This window comes from Salvelinus namaycush, chromosome 41 (assembly GCF_016432855.1).
Source record: "Salvelinus namaycush isolate Seneca chromosome 41, SaNama_1.0, whole genome shotgun sequence".
NCBI classification, from domain to species: Eukaryota; Metazoa; Chordata; class Actinopteri; order Salmoniformes; family Salmonidae; genus Salvelinus; species Salvelinus namaycush.
The window spans coordinates 11,507,292-11,524,958 of record NC_052347.1 but is presented as its reverse complement, the minus strand read 5'-3'; the positions used below and the strand labels follow the sequence as shown (position 1 = coordinate 11,524,958).

General features: G+C 43.3%; 1 protein-coding gene across 1 annotated transcript; it reads right to left on the bottom strand.

Moving 5' to 3' along the window:
* Nucleotides 1-226: 226 nt before the first annotated feature.
* On the bottom strand, nucleotides 227-11,954 carry zmp:0000000896 (caspase recruitment domain-containing protein 10). The gene is made up of 24 exons (XM_038980775.1): nucleotides 11,734-11,954; nucleotides 8,773-9,015; nucleotides 8,125-8,262; nucleotides 7,846-8,032; nucleotides 7,388-7,526; nucleotides 6,992-7,180; nucleotides 6,765-6,884; nucleotides 6,447-6,572; nucleotides 5,932-6,102; nucleotides 5,633-5,731; nucleotides 5,038-5,074; nucleotides 4,349-4,386; nucleotides 3,986-4,074; nucleotides 3,738-3,784; nucleotides 3,500-3,620; nucleotides 3,174-3,351; nucleotides 2,951-3,074; nucleotides 2,530-2,770; nucleotides 2,238-2,304; nucleotides 2,050-2,152; nucleotides 1,786-1,944; nucleotides 1,476-1,588; nucleotides 736-851; nucleotides 227-590 (listed from the first exon to the last, which is right to left on the bottom strand). The coding sequence occupies exons 1-24, from the start codon at nucleotides 11,738-11,740 to the stop codon at nucleotides 383-385; spliced, it is 3,060 nt and encodes a 1,019-aa protein (XP_038836703.1). The 5' UTR covers nucleotides 11,741-11,954; the 3' UTR covers nucleotides 227-382.
* Nucleotides 11,955-17,667: the final 5,713 nt, after the last annotated feature.

Sequence of the window (17,667 nt, the reverse complement as noted above, 5' to 3'; positions counted from 1 at the left end):
CTATCATCATGCTTTATCGTAAATGTGGCCTGAGGTGCCGTATGGATGGTGTGACGCAATTTCGTAGTCTCCAGAGGCATGCAGAGGTCAAATTGAGTGGAGGCTTGATTGGTTGACAGTAGATGAGAGGGAGGGGGGGGGGGGGTCCTGTTTTAAACACAGCCGAATGCTGATGTTTAGCATAGGTAGACAAGAAATACAACATTAAAGCATAAAGACACGTTACTACTGAGCTTGTAAGGTTTAATTCATCATATGAACATGAAACTTCAAAATTTACTGTGGTAGACCTAGGTATCTAAATGGGTGTGTGTGAAATTTATCTTTAATTGTATCAAATTTAGCTTAGTAAAACAATAAAACTGGGCGATAACATTGGGATCTATTGGAGCCTTTCCAACTCAACCCACAGCAGTGCCTTCTGCTGGCTGTGGATGACATTGCGTATGGCGAGCAGCAGATCCTCGGTGCAGCTCCAGGTGTTGGGTTCCAGAGTGTGGTAGAGCAGGGGCAGGGTCTCCAGCTGCTGCTCGTCTGCCTGACACACCTCCTCCATCACGCCATCCTCCCCTCGCCCGGTCAGCAACTTCCTGTCAATGGGGCAAAATAGATAGACTTTGTAATTACTGTTTATAAATTGGATTAGAGAACATACAACTACAAAAATAGAATAACTTATGATCTAAAAGTGTCTTGTAAACACACACAAATACAGATAGTCAGTCAGGCACTTACTTTAGCTTCTTGTGTTTTTTGTTCTTGGGTCGGATATTAATGACGATAGGGTAGACCCCCTGCCTCAGAAGGCCCTCCACACTACTCAGGCCCAGCTCCAACAGACAGTGCTTGTCCTGAGAGACGAGACACAGAAACCGATATGGGAAAGGTAACCCACTGGGCACAGACATCAGTTCAACATGTAGTTTTGATTTACATTAGGTGTAGTTGTCAACTAACATGAATTCAATGTGAAATCAACAAAAAATGTCACCATGTCATTCGATTTAGATCAAATCTTTGATGAAAAAAATACAAAATTCCCTTATGTTGATGCCTTTTTTCAAATCCAATCAGTTTTCCACGTCGATTAAACATCATTACATGACATTTTCTTGTTGAAATATCGTGGAAGCAACATTTTGGGGCTCCCAAGTGGCACAGCGGTCTAAGGCACTGCATCTCAGTGCTAGAGGCTTCACTACAGACCCTGGTTAGATTACAGGTTGTATAACAACCGGCCGTGATCGGGAGTCCCATAGGGTGGTGCACAATTGTCCCAGCGTCGTCCGGGTTAGAGGAGGGTTTGGCCGGGGTAGTCCGTCATTGTAAATAAGAATTTATTCTTGACCGACTTGCCTAGTTAAATAAAGGTTAAATAAAAAATACAAATTGACACAACCAGTTTTTGCCCCATGGGAAGTGTTTGTTTGTGTGTGTGTGTGAGAGAGAGAGCGAATGAATGAAAGAGTGTATACCTGGCTTATCACATCCTGAATAGACTGCAGACTGATTCCAAGAGCCTGCTCTGGGGTGGAAGCATCTAGCAGGAAAACACTCTTATCATTTCTCTCTGTGGCCTGGATTGGCTCTGAAATACATCACTCCATGAGAAGCGGTAGAGAGACAACATATCTACAAGTAATTACTTTTAAACACAGCCGACCATGCAAGAAGGACAATAATCATGCAACTAGTGCTTCTGAAATTTGAGTGTGTAGTGACAGTATGTAAATAACCATGTGTGTGTCTGCATGCGTGTGTGTGTGTGTGTGTGTGTGTGTGTACCTGGTTGGCAGGTGTTGAAGTCCAGTCCAGACTCTGCTGGCTGAAGCAGTCTCTCTATGAGGCCGCGAGAGAGTAGGGAGGGGGAGAAGATGACAGGCCGTTTGGTCTTGACCTGTATTGGCTTGACCATACTGTAAGGAATCAGGTGCTCCTCGTGACCTGAGCAAAGACACACACACACATTTAGGTTCTTGCATTTTTATCTTACTATACTCTTCAAAGGACAAACAAAAATATAAATAAAGTCATATGGGAGGAGCTTACGGTTGCTGAGTGTGTAAAGGACCTGTGGGGTGGAACCAATCCCACGACAGCTGGGGGACACAGCCTTGACCAATCGCACACGCTCAGAGCCCTTCTTGGATACCTACAGTGAGGAATGGAGGAATCAGTAGTCTGGTTACCCTTGGTTACCAGAGATTCACACACAGTAGGGACAAGAGGAGACTTACTTTCTTCTTGAAATCCTTCTGCTCCAGGGCTATGGTACGTAACCTCACCAATAACAGCTGCTGGGCTCTGAGATAGAGAAATATTTAGGGGGACACACATTTATCACTACGTGTCCCATGCAGTTTGTGAGTGCAGTCTAACAAAGCTAAACATTTGCACAACTGTCTGTTATAGATTAATGGAACGTGTAATCTTCTTCTCATGCTTATTAAAATGTCTTACATTATATAACATGTTCATTTGAACTCTGTCACAAAGGTATTATTACAGTACATGGCACCTCTCCCTTACCGGTTGTAATTGGGCATGACCCCCGCCTGCAAGGGCTTGCCTGTGCAGGGGTTCACCAGGGTGCAGCGCCACTGGTACTTCCCATTGTAACGGGTGTCAGTGACGTGTATTATGTCATCACAGCGCACCCCCAGACAGGGCAGGTCGCTATGAGGGTCCAGGTCCAGGTTGACGCGCACGTAGAAGGAGTCAGCACCGTAGAAGGTAGGAGAAGGGAGCTGGGCACATAACTTGGAGTAGGCTAAGAAGAGGAAAAGGGGTAGGCAGTTAGTTACACATACTCTATTCTTTTATCTTTTTTTGTTCTATAAACAGCCTGACGCCTGGATAAAGGCCAAGACCATACACTATAAAGGTGTACTGTACTGGAAAAGCACATCAGTCAAGGAAAACAACTGTAAAAGCTGTCTCAGAACTTCACCCTCTGTGTTGGTCTGGTGTTTGAGAGAAGAGGGCTCTGTCCACCACTGCAGAGAGAAGTGGGCCACCTCTCCAGTGCACTGGCCCATCAGCACACTGCCCCCACCAAACAGAACCTTCTCCAGCTGGGCAGGGAGGAGAGAGACAGTTATACTCAGGCCTGTGTGGCTGTTTTTCTGCTATCTGTTTGCCTGTCCATCTGTCTGTATGCCTTTGTTTCTCACCTCCAGTAACTCACTGCCCTCCTTCAGACCACACTGCTCAGCAGGAGAACCAGCTCGGATGCTGCTAACAAAGATGCCTGTGCGGTTGCCCCCAATGATGGTGATGTCATCTGCCAGGCTGCCTCTTCCTCTTTTGGGCGTAGTGGGGGGACTAGGTACGGGGGACAGGGGCTCAAAACTGAAAGAGGAAGTGGAAAGAGAGATGGCAATTACACTTATCAGTATACAGTTAAGATTATATCTCACACCATAAAGGGTTAGCAAGTGTACCTACACTACGTTGGATTAGCTGCCCTGATGTAGGCAGCAAAGAGATGGAGACATACCCGAGACTGCTGTAGTTGGGTTTGTGGGGTGGGACAGGGGGCAGGTTGACAAGGTCAGGGGGGAAGAGGTGAGAATGCAGGGAGCTACAGGAGTTCGACAGGGAGACCTCACTCTGGACTCCTGAAACACAACATAATGAGACATCACTACACACATCTATACTTAGCCGGGGTTACAGGTATTACAAGTAGCTACAGACTTAGACAGACAGGAGGGATGTACTGAACTGAACCAAACCTGTGAGGTTCTCATTCTCATCACTGCCCCAGGAGTCCAGGTCAAACCTGTAAAGGGATAAAAAAAACAGAGGAGTTTTCATCATCATTTATTTAGTTTTAAATGCATGTACAGCATAACATGAGATTTAAGAGAGTGATATCTCCATATCAGAGAATAATGTAAAAGTTGATCACCTATGGTATGACCATAGATATCCTATTAAATTAATAATTATTATATTTCCTAATTCTATGGGTATGACATACTCTATGTTGACCCTGCGGTTGATGGAGTTCATACAGGGAGGGAAGGGGAAGATGGAGAGCCTGTTAACATCCCTCTCACTGTCCACTGTCTGTAAAACACACAGGACACAAACAAAAAGGGAAATAGAGAATGACTAAAGCATCGATGCAGGCCCACAATTTAAACCTATTCATTGTCTCCTTGACAACTTGAAAAAGTTGATTAATTATTCAACAATCCACATATACTGTGTGTATTCACAGCTACACTATTCAGTGAGAAAAATACATTTGTTAATATAATACAGATGAATGCTAGATGAGACATGATGCTTTGATATGTTGGCATGTCACAAAGTGTTGTGGAGTAATTCAACAACTCACTGGTGTCAAGAGATTCTCCTCTGAGTTTGAGCGGGAACCTGCAGACAAAATAATGTATTTAGAAGTCTAAGTCTATCCTCTCTCATCAAAGTTGTCAAAAAAAAAACATTTGTTCTGGCCATTCATGCCTATTTCTATCATGTCTTATTCAAACAGTAGTTCAAATACAAGGTTTATCCTTCATCAGCTACAGTGATGTAAAAATGTAGAATAAATAAAGCAAACATGAAAAAAAGAGGGATCAACTCAGGAATGCTCTTTTCTTCAATGCTATCCTTGCAAAACCCCAATCCCCTAATCCAGTGGTTCCCAACCTTTTTCCGTTACTGTACCACCAAGTATATTTTGCTCTGCCCAGAGTACCCTTAAAGTACCCCTCGTGTGCATTTACCAGTAAGCCTATGGTCTTATGAGTCTTCTCAAGTACCCCCTTTGGATAGGTCAAGTACCCCTGGTTGGGAACCACTGCATTCATCTCAACTCTACCCCCAGTATATAGCCTCGCTATTGTTATTTTACTGCTGCTCTTTAATTATTTGTTACTTTTATTTCATATTTTTGTTGGTATTTTTCTTAAAACTGCATTGTTAGTTAAGGGCTTGTAAGTAAGAATTTTACTGCAGGTCTGTTGTATTCGGTGCATGTGACAAATAACATTTGATTTGATTTGAATTGAAATATAGGCTTACCTTCGGAGTGGTCATGGGTTTGGTCTGTAGAGGGAGACTGTGACACAGAAATGAAAACAGAGACATCATCAACATCTGTTCACTGAAAGGTATTCTACAGGTACCAACATGCTGACAGTTACACAAATTCCTCTCTGGCAACATCAATTCAATTCAAGGGGCTTTATTGGCATGGGAAACATATGTTAACATTGCCAAAGCAAGTGAAGTAGCTAAAACTAAAGTGAAATAAACAATACATAAAACATCATATCTCTAACTCCATGCAAAACAACAATGTGACCTAATTAGCACACATGAGTTGCTTCACCGTGATCTAAAAAATAATATTCTCTGTAAGTAGACCATGAATAATCATGCCAAGTAAAATGATCATTATTATTATGGGGATCAGCTCAATGGTACCTACTTAAGTCTGTGAATGAATCAAATGAAAAGACGGGTTGGACAGCAACACTGCCACACTTCTCAAGGACTATTTATTACATGATTATGAAGAGATAAATGTTGTGGCTACTGTGGATGGTAACACTATAATGTTGCTAATATTCTAGCTGCTGCCAATGAAGATGATAAGATGGCGATGAACTCTGACCTTGCAGAGCAGCTGGTGAGTGCCGTTGGGCAGAGGGCTGAGGTCTAGGGAGCAGCAGGGCCCGTAGCACTGGTCCTCGCTGCACAGAGACAGGTGAGACTAGGAGAGGGACAGAGAGACAATCACATTAGAAGAGTACAGGAGAAGGCTAACAGGTCCACACTGTAATTTGATTATCATATTTCTGTGAGTGTGTGAAACTGTCTGTCTGACAGAATAGGGAAAACACACTTGTGTTGTGCAAGTATAATCAAAAGTGTGTACACAGAATGTGTGTACATACAGTAGCTGAGACTCACACAGTGCATACAGGGGGAACTCTGCTCCCTGCTCCTGTCCTTCTCTTTCTCCAGCTCTCTCTGCTGCTGCTCTAGATTGGCCTGAAGCTCTGCGATGCGTTTACGCAGGCGGTTCTTGTCCAATAGGCAGTCAGTATACTCCAACTGCAGGCTGTCTCGACTGCGCAGAGCCTGAATGATTTACAGTATCAGAGGGAGGAGGAGAGAACGTGCCAGAGAGATGAGTTATGAGGAGACAGACAGACACTGAGTGGGGGAGATACTGAGTAGTGGAAACACCTGCGTGACTAGACAAAAATTATGTATTACGGTGAGTAATGGGGCAACTATGCAGAGAAGGGCCTTATATTATCCAGCAAAAAGGCCTCAAACTTAACACTCCGACCTCAATATTCCTCTGTGCATGTGCATTCAGTTTCCAAACAGCCATGAACAATTTAAACCAACAGAAACAAAAACCTTACCATACATTGATTACTTGATTCTAACCCATATCCCTACTCAGACCTACTGACCTGGTCCCTCTCCTTCTCCAGCTCCATAATCTGGTTGAAGTAGGAAATGCTCCTTTTCTGTTCCGTCTCCCAGTCCAGCTGGAGAGTCCTCACCTTCAGCTGCAGCTGCTCACACTGAGACTCCAGCTTCACAACACAACACACCACACCATACCATCAAAGACAGAATAATACAATTGTGTTGATATACAAGAGGCATGTTTTAACACTTTATGAAACCTTAACAAAGACAACTTGAAAAACTGTCATCAGCTCAGTGACTTCTGAGAGTGAATCACGGGACAGAATGGCGTGAATAGGCCCTTTCTCTGCTCTCACCTTGTCCCTGAAATCCTCAGAGCTCTCCAGCTCTCCCTGTAGTCTGGCGATGTTGCCACACAGCTCGTGTCTCTGCTCTGCTGCCTCCCTGCGGTCCTGCTTCAGGATGTCCAACAGAGCCTGAGGTCAAAACGGAACAATACAAGAGTTAGAGCAGCACCGTCGGAGCGGGAAAACTTCACAAACTCAGAGGGTGAATCAGATTCTCTCTGAGTGGTGGCTCTCACCTGTGTTTCAATGTGACCTGACTTATTAATGTCAATGTGCTGTACTGGCTTCTCCCTCTTCTCGGGAACAGCGGGGGTGCCGTTCGTGCGATGGGTGACACTACTGTTCCTTCTGACTGGCGCCATAGAGACAGGACTACTGTCAGTCTCTTTCTCTGCCTCCATCAGTCTGGTCTTCAGCTGCTCCATCTGTAGAAAAGGTTGAGTAAGAGTATTACAAGGGAATCCTACCAGGGAAAAGGCTTCCTATAAAGGCATGTCCCAACAGCTCTTTCAAAAAAATGTATACCCTCCATCCATCCTTTTATCTTTCTCCAGCTGCTTTCTTCTGTCCCAGTCACCATCCCTCTCCTTCAACAACCCATCAGACCCCTTGTCCCCTTCTCCTCTCTATACCTGTTCCAGTAGCTCTCTCTCACGTGCGGAGGCCTTGGCCTGATCCTCCAGGGCACGAGAGTATTTCACAGCCTGTTCCAGGTGTCTGTCCTTCAGCCGGCCCAGCTCCCTGCTGCCTGCCTCCCAGTCCTGACGCAGCCTGTGGGAGACACATTCAGCCAGCTCTCAGTACACTGGACATAGGAACTGTACATCCCTATTAAAAAAATGTATGACAGCCATGGACCATGGCTCATCATGAATGTAGTTTATGTATATCATTCTCGATGTTTCAAATTCCAGTCTAAATACTGTCATTCACCTTGGGTGTAGTGCACATTGTTGGGCCCTGTGGATAACAACCAGATGTTTGTGTGGTTTTACCTGTGAAGTTCAATGAATCAAACTTTAATGCTTCTCATACTGTCATTTGTCTCACAGTGATTTAAGCCCTGTATGTGTGGTTCCGTGTGGTGTACCTCTCCATCTGCAGCCGGTCATGTCGTAGGTCCAGTGTCTTGCGTTCAGCCCGGCTGCGCTCCTCCTCGGCCACACGGCAACGCTGGGACAGGCGGCGCTCACACACGCGGCTCCCCCGCAGCTGCTCCCTCAGCTTACGCACCTCAAGCAGCAGGAACTGAGTCAGGCCCTCTGGACCCTCCTCATCTGGGGGGGACACAGCAGTGGAGGTAAATGAGGGACGGGGGAACACTGGTCATACAGGAGTGGAAGGGGGATATTTGGGGACAAATCCTTACCCAAGATGATGGAGCAGCGCTGGGTGGGCTGTTGTCCAGTGAGCTGAGTGTATTGCTCGGGGTGGTAGAACTCCAAAGACTCCATGAAGGCCTGCAGGCCACGCTGGCCCCGCCCATGCAGGATGTCAATCAAACGTCCTGATTAACAGTTATGACATCATTAAAGTTTATAAGATGAAGACGACAATACATCCTGAAGATGGAGACACTGTAAGTACTGTACTGACACAAGTGTGAAAGCTACTCACATTCCAGGTAATCCCTTTGTCATTCTTTGTCACCTCTCTAACCTCATCTCTCTGTTTCTTCCTCTCTTCCCGTCTTTTTCACTCCCCATCTGTCTACCTCCCCCTCTCCTTTACCTAGCTAGTGGCCACCCCTTCATTCCTTTCATCTCAATCTCCTGCCTCGTTACTCATACCCGTCTCCCCTCTCTCTGTCTCTCACTCCCCTCTTGCTATCCTTCCTAACCACCTTTTTCTCACACGGCACAAACCCCTACTTACCTCATTCTCTCCGACCAACCCCCTCTCTCCCTGCCTCCTCTCACTTACCTTTTACACTCTTCTCATTCCCTTCCATCATTTTTCTCTCATTCTCCCTCTCTTTTTCGCTCCCACCAATTCCCTCTACCTCCCTCTCTCTCACCAGCCTTGCTGATACGTAGTGGGTACTGGGTGGAGTTGAGGACCTCATCCTCATCCTGCTCGTCGATGACCTTGCACTGCCTCAGGTAGGGGGTGAGCTTGGCTGGGTTCAGGATGCGGGTTAGCTTGTGCCTCACCCCCTCCACCCGGTCCCATAGCTCTTCACAGCACTCCTCAGAGAACGGGGACACCGGCCGCCCCTCTTCTTGTCCCGTGTCATAATCCTTCACCAATACTGTGATGCCTGGTACAGAGGAAGCAAGTTAATACAGGACTGGTTTGAAAGAGGAGCCAAAGTTATTCTGTGTTATAAAGAGAACAGACTCAAACTATGTTGATAATACAGTTTATGGCCATTGTCTGCTGCATTGTGAGAAGGAGCAGAAGGATTTACTTTTCTGGCTGTGCTCCAATGAAAGCTGGAGGGGATTATTTTGCATTTAACATACATTACAGAACATTCGGAAAGTATTCAGACCCCTTGACTTTTTCCACATTTTGTTACGTTACAGCCTTATTCTAAAATGTATTAAGTAATTTGTTTTCCTCATCAATCTACACACAATACCCCACAACATGAAAACAGGTTTTGTAAATGTTTGCTTAAAAACAGAATACCTTATTTACCTTATATAAGTATTCAGACCCTTTGCTATGATACTCGAAATTGAGCTCAGGTGCATCCTGAGATGTTTCTACAACTTGATTGGAGTCCACCTTTGGTATATTCAATTGATTGGACATGATTTGGAAAGAAACACCTGTCTATATAAGGTCCCACAGTTGACAGAGCATGTCAGAGAAAAAACCAAGCCATGACGTCGAAGGAATTGTCCGTAGAGTTCCGAGATAGGATTGTGTCGAGGCTACAGATCTGGGAAAGGGTACCAAAAAAGTTCTGTAGCATTGAAGGTCCCCAAGAACACAGTGGCCTCCATCATTCTTAAATGGAAAAAGTTTGGAGGCACCAAGACTCTTCCTAGAGCTGGCCGCACGGCCAAATTGAGCAATCGGGGGAGAAGGGCCTTGGTCAGGTGGGTGACCAAGAACCCGATGGTCACTCTGACAGAGCTCCAGAGGTCCTCTGTGGAGATGGGAGAACCTTCCAGAAGGACAATCATCTCTGCAGCACTCCACCAATCAGGCATTTATGGTAGAGTGGCCAGATGGAAGCCACTCCTCAGTAAAAGGCATATGACAGCCCGCTTGGAGTATGCCAAACGGCACCTAAAGGACTCTGACCATGAGAAACTAGGTTCTCTGGTTTAATGAAACCAAGATTGAACTCTTTGGCATGAATGCCAAGTGTCAAGTCAGGAGGAAACCTGGCACCATCCCTATGGTGAAGCACGGTGGTGGCAGCATCATGCTGTGGGGATGTTTTTAAGCAGCAGGGAATGGAAGACTAGTCAGGATCGAGAGAAAGATGAACGGAGCAAAGTACAGAGAGATCCTTGATGAAAACCTGCTCCAGAGCACTAAGAACCTCAGATTGGGTTGTTGGTTAATTTTCCAGCAGGACAACGACCCCAAGCACACAGCCAAGACAACGCAGGAGTGGCTTCGGGACAAGTCTCCCAGAGCCCAGACTTGAACCTGATCAAACATCTCTGGAAAGACCTGAAAATAGCTGTGCAGTGATGCTCCCCATCCAACCTGACAGAGCTTGAGAGGATCTCCAGAGAAGACTGGGAGAAACTCCCCAAATGCAGGTGTGCCAAGCTTGTAGCATCATACCCAAGAAGACTCCAGGCTGTAATCACTGCCAAATGTGCTTCAACAAAGTACTGAGTAAAGGGTCTGAATACTTATGGAAGTGTGATAGTTCAGTTTTTTTTATATACATTTGCAAAAAATTCTAAGAACCTGTTTTTGCTTTGTCATTATGGGGTATTGTGTAGATTGATGAGGGGGAAAAAATATTTAATCAATTTTAGAATAAGGCTATAATGTAACAAAATGTTGAAAAAGTCAAGGGGTCTAAATACTTTGCGAATGCACTGTATACCAGGCTGTAGGATTAACTTCCAGTACTATGAACACATTTGATGGTGCATTATCTGCACCAATGATTTACTCAAGTTTCTCCTGGTGTTGCACAAGGTTGGTTGGTGGGTCGTAAACAATGATAGGGAGGACATTCAATCTGTCTAGGAGCTCAAGAATGCAAACACTGGTGTGATTCATATCGCACACTTAAAAACCTACTGCGATAGCAGACAAAGATCTCCTCAACTACTGAGGAGCAGTTGTGCCAACTCCCTGGACTAAGAAAAACACGTTCAATTGAGACTCTCAACACGTTTAGTAGTACAGATCAGGGACCCATGATCGAATTCCGTTACCGTAATTCCGTTACCGGGTGTAAATCCCCTTCACTTACTGTAGTTCAATAACCAAAATAGATTTTTTTTCCAATTTAAAATGCCGTGTCATAGCTGACACCCCCCTTTTCTGCAGAACTCTGAAGGCACATAATATATGTTTTAAAGTTACCTATTTACGGACAATGAGGGGTAAGTAAGTGCTCCATAACCACGCCCCCCTCGCGAACAGACAGACAGGTCGAGACACATCTGTGTCCTGTGGAATTTTTCCTGTCATCTCTCTTTTGCCCATGCAGACTACTCATGTAGTCAATAGAAAACCGATATCATGAGATGCTTTTTATCAAGAACAACTTTTTCCAAGAGCAGTGTCAACATCTCAAAATAAAAATCAACACCCCTCAGACTACTTGGCAATATGAATATTTACTACACTATTTAAACGGAGCCTACAATACCAAAAATAACTGTGACTGACAAGACAATAAGGAGGGCGAAGTGTCATTCAGTGCCGCAACTTTTCACCCCCGATTGAGTCATCTAACTTTATCTGAAAAAGTCAGGTAAGAAATTCTGTAATGTCAGCTGTAAAATACATTTTAAAAATAAAGAAGAAATCTTAATTTCCCACTTACCACTCATTGTTAAGGATTGATCGTGTTGTAAGCAAACTCCTCAGACAGATATTCCACTTTTATTTTGATCAATCATAAAAGGATGAATGAGTACATAGAAACGTAAACTACTATTCCAGTATGGCTATGCTATTGCGTTGAGAAGCTGGTTGTGTTGTACCTGGGACGCAGTATCACAGTCCTCCCCAATTTTGCAGTCCCGCCTCCTCACAATTGCCTCCACATACCATATTCCACCAATCAGCAATTGTTCACAACTGTCCTGATCATTCCAGATGACCAAACCAGGAGTTTCCAACAACCGGATGTATCCGGGTTTCAGAGATACAGCTAATTCAACATAGGCTTCCTTTTCTGATGAAACCGGATGTGGTACTCCTCTCAGGCATTTTCTTTTAAGCCTGCTACTTTAGGTTAAAGCCAGGTCAACCCAAATATTGTATCTCCGGTTAACCCAAGGGCGAAATTTTATGTTTGAAAATCGAGAAAGCGGAGAAATTGGACCGTTTTCATGCCCAAAGTTGACCGTTAAAGCTAATTTTAACGTCTTTGGAAATCGATATTCCTGTGCACACAGTGTATGGTTAACTTTAAACAAATGTTGTTAAAATGGAAAGCCTACCATAGTTCAAATGTAACCAGCCATCATTAGGCTAGAGGACAACTTCCAATTCTACAGGCCATACAGATCTAAGATCATGAAGATCAGTCATTTTCACTGTTGAACTTTTAGAGTTTACTCCCTTAAACGCAATTAGGTGTTAAAGCTGCTTTTGAAGATGGGCTTGAAAAGGGCTTTTCCACAAGGTGGAGCAATCCACCCACTGCTTTACAAAGTTGCTCAGTTTAATTGATCTTTCTTTCATCAATATCTTTGGAAGTTCCATTGCTCACACCAATAACACCAGTTGTTTTTATTACATATTTGATTAATTCTGTTGAATATATATAGGACAGATTTGTCCTATGTTATATTTTGTTAGATAGCTATACCCTGGGGCTTTTGCCCAGCATGTGACTCACCCTGGCCTGGTCCACTGACTCATTCATGGTCTCTCTTTTACTACAAAATCTTGAATCAGTTTTCCTAAAACTGCTGTAGCAGTCTACAATAGAGGGAACATGCCTTACATACACAATGACACATCATTTCATTTCAATATTATGTAATTGCTTTTGAAAGGCTGCTGCTACCTTAGCAATGAGATTTAGATAAGCCCACTTATTGCGTACAGTTAAGACTGATATTGGGTGTAATGTGAGACAGGAAATATGGGGTGCCTGACAAACGAATGTGTCTTTCTCTTGACACACTGAAAGAACATGTCAAGCTACCCTCGGTCCCTGGGCCTCCCCTGAATAAACAAGCAGACCAGTGTCTCAGAGCTGCTGGACTGAAGAAGGGCCTACAGCACAGAAGCCAAAGCAGTGGGGCCTACAAACAAAAAAACATAAATTACTTTGTTTTTAGATATTCATAGGCGCCTTAATGTTCAGAAATAGATGTTTGAAACCACTTTAGCACGTCCTCTCCCCCTCCCCATCTCTTTTTCGTTCTCATATTTTCTCAAAGCCCTCCCCTGCTTCTCACATTCAGAAGCACTGCCGCCACAGGCCAGGCCCAGAGGGGACATCATTCTTGTCATTTCTGAGGTGACAGAAACAGAGAGGGCATTGAGAGAGCCCCAGAGCCCAGTGCTGCAGTGGTGGAATGCGTTGTCCCAGTCCAGCACAACCACACTGGCCTTCACCCAGTAGACCCACAGCCCCATCTCTGACTCGGGCCTCACTGTCGGCTCTGCTGCAGCAGAATCAACCCTTTGTCCCCACAAAGAATGTGTCTTTCCTCACTTTTGGGGGGGAAACAGAGAACAAAAGAGTAAATTCTAATCTTGCTCTGCAATTTATTCTCCTCTAATTGTCCCCATATGATGTGGAAGAGATTATGCATGTTCCTGTTTTAGATTCTGATCAACACAAAAGATGCAACAACACAAAGGAGGATCCAGAGTGTCAGAGTGTTAGGAATTTTTTATTTAAACAAAAAGAAGTCAGAGGAAAAACAAAGAAGAGAGAAAAATAGGATGCATCTATACTTAGAGAAAATTCCTCAGCCCATCAGAGGAGGCTCTCTTTGGGCATTATGCACTGTTTTCAAAAGTTGGAGGGGCTCTCTTTCAATGGATTCACCCCGAGTGATTTGTGATTCAAATAAGTCAGCTGGGTAGTGACATCTTTCAAAAGCCATTAACTCTCAGATAGAGGCTGATGATGAGGGCAGGGCCCACTGTGATGGTCAGGTGTCTCAGCAGCCGCTCACTCCAGTCCAGATAACACAGCAGCTTCTAGCCTTCTGGCTGTCACCAAGCTCAGTCAGTCAGAAAAATAATGACTTCCTGGAGACACAGTGGCTGCTCCTCAAAAAACGCCAATGCACTTCACTAAGGCATGCGTGCCTAACAGTGGAAGCACTGAGAGTAAACAGGAAAGGAGCAGGAGTTTCTCAAAATCCCGTGCTGCCCCCCCCTGCATTTCTAGACGTCTATAAAAGTTGGAGTGAGAGAACACAGCACTGTGAAATAGCTTAGCACTCTCACTTAACCCACATTATTTCCTAAGTCCTATAATTAGTAACAATTATAGTCTGTATAGTTTTTTTATGATTGGGCAGGTCTCACAAGCTCAGAGGAAACAGGATGTTTGCTGAGGGGTGAGTGACTGTCACTTGGCAGCTTCTTTGTTTTGCTTTGTCAACGGCTGCCTAGCCAGCAATTACAAAACACAGATATACTTCACACAAATGAGTTCAGTCCACTTTTTTGGCAACAAGTTCAAACCCGGTGGTGAATAAAATAAATACAGGGTTACACACTTAGAAAATAGGTTTCCTCAAGGATTATTTGGTAAGGGTTTGTGCCCTTTAATGGTTATTTGCAGTTCAGAAAAGGGTTTGTTCATCTTTTTGTGATAAATAAAATGTAGGGGTGTCAGTTAATTTGAATATTTTGTGGTGTGGTTTTACCATGAGTGAGAGAATCATTCAAGTTGATCTAACCTGTTGTGTTATGTTTTTACATGTTAATTATGACTATGGCCAGTGACGGTGTCTTGTGAAAGACTCACTCACGTATGGCCTTGTGTCAACTGAGAACTGTTGACTAAATCAGCTCTTAATTCTCCCCCCAGGGACCACTAGGTGTTCCAGAGCTGGCATGCCTGATCCAACTTGTCAAATAACACAATAATAACACCTATGGAATTTTAGCAATATAACATGCCTAACCAGATTTTTTTTTACTTGCATGGTTATCCAAAAGGTTCTTTGTAGAACCTCTGAGATTGAGAAAGGTTCTTTATATAACTATTCTCCATAAAGGTTCTATAAAGAACCATTAAAAAGGGTTCTATCTAGCACCAAAAAGGGTTATAACCATAGCGAAACTCTTTTTGGTGCTATATATGAGTATGGTTCTTTATAGAACCTTAAAAAAAGGTTCTATATAGCACCAAAAAGGGATCCGCTATGGTTAAAAGCCAAAGAACCCTTATTTTGCACTATATATATTTTGTTTTGTGTGTGTAGGTCATAGAACTTCCATTAGAACAGTGGCTCCTTTAGAACAGTGTTTGAATGAACTGGTCAATCACCAAAGCACTATTAAGAAGCTGCCAGCTGCCAATTGAAGTATAAAGGCCACGGATCAGAGACTCTGAGCCAGCCAATGTTAAATTGTTTAAAAACCAAAAATGGATGAAAGGATACAATTAAATATAAAACATTTCAGTGAAGACCAAAAGTAATCTGAACAATGTTGTATAATGTATATGTCCAACTACTGGCAACAAAGACAGCTGTGCACTATGTGCAGAAACCCACCTCGAGGTGAAATGTCTTGCTGCTGTGTGTGCGCGTGTGTCTATGTATGTCTGAGTGTGTGTGTTTTACCTACACAGTGTCTGTTCCTCAATGCTCCAGACATCAGAGGTCATACTCCAACTCCACTGTCTACATGTGTCGTGGATAGCCAGTTTTAGGATTGACGATTATCATCACAAATGTTAATCAGTGTTAATGAGATGAGCCTGTCAATATGGGTATACAGTATGAGACTTACCACTAAAGAGTGAAAGAATAAATCGTGATCTGGGAACATACTGCACTTCAAATTGACAAAGAGAGAAGATCAACTTCTCTCACTCTCCTTCCATGGTTCTCCTCACTATAAATGAATTTTTCAGTCATAAAAACCATCGAACACTATTAAACTCAGCCCATTGTGTTTTGTAGATCTAGTAACCATTCCAGGAAATTCCCTCTCTGTCACGACTTCTGCCGAAGTCGAAGCCTCTCCTTGTTCGGGCGGTGTTCGGCGGTCGACGTCACCGGTCTTCTAGCCATCATTGATCCATTTTTCATTTTCCATTGGTTTTGTCTTGTCTTCCTACACACCTGGTTTCAATCCCACTCATTACCTGTTGTGTATTTAACCCTCTGTTTCCCCTCATGTCTTTGTCAGAGATTGTTTGATGTTCAGTTTCGTGTTTGTATTGTTGCGCAACGGGTCCTCGTACCGACATTGTTATATTTTATTTATTGTTATTAAACAACTCCATTACCTTAAGTTTGATTCTCCTGCGCCTGACTTCCCTGCCACCTATACACACGACTCTGACACTCTCTGCTAACCACGGAACACTATACTGGGATCTGGGCACAGAGCCATGGGTAGCAGAGCAGCCACATCCACAGACCTGCCTGTGTTTTCCATCAGGCCCTGTGGAGCGCAGGACGCAGACTGTAACATAAAGCCCAGTTAAAAATTGAGCATATTAACATTAGCGGTTCAGTTTGTATAGTTATAGAACTCCCTCACTCACACTTAGAGACACACCTACAAGAAAACAACCCTCTACCCAAAATGTACACACCTTGCACATGCACATAAATGCACCACCCAACATCACCTTCTTCAATATTAGCCTCATGCCAGCCATATTATTATCACTTTCTTTCCAGAAACATGTGGTTGTAATTAACCTTTAAATTATAGGATGTATGTAGCATGCATGGCTATCTAAAAGTAAGCACTGCCACACATATGAACTGCATTTATAGACAGCTTTGTTGACCACTCAGACTTCATGAAACATTTAGATTTTAGAATGTGCATTTTCTAACCACATGTTTAGTGTTGTGTTAAATGGGTTTAGGCACATTTGAGAAAAAGCACACAAACAGAAATGGAAAGCTGTGGCAAGGCCAAATACAATAAATACTGACATTTTTCTCTTTCCTATTAGAGGGACTTCCAGTAACGTTGAAAATGGAACAGCAATACTTGGCTGACCAGTTACAGTCGCATCTGAAATTATTGGGACATTTGATAAAGATTAGCAAAAAAAGACTATATAATAAATAATACAAATACTGAGCTATATTGTATGCTCCAAAAAAATGGGGAAATAATTTTATTTGGTAATATATTTTGTTTAAAGGCCCAGTACAGTCAAAAACACGATTTTCCCAGGTTTTATATATTTCCACACTGAGGTTGGCATAAGACTGGGAAATTGTGAAAATTATGATAATGCCCTTTTAGGGAAAGAGCTGTTTGAAAAGAATGGAGTTTTGGCGACATCATCATTAATAGACCATTAAGAAAGAGAGTTCCAAACCTCTCTGCCAATAACAGCTAGTTTTCAGTTTTCCCGTACCCACTCAGACCACTCCTAGGCAATCCTAGCAAAATTCTTCCTTGAGAAATTGCTCTTTGCAAGAAGATATATTTGTTTATTTTTTACCATTTTAATTGAAAACAATCCCAGTAAGGTAATTAATTGTTACCCAGAAATGATTTGATATTGAGATAAAAACAGCTACATTGGTCCTTTAACAAGTCATTTAGAAAAATCTCAAAAAGAGAAGTGTCAAAA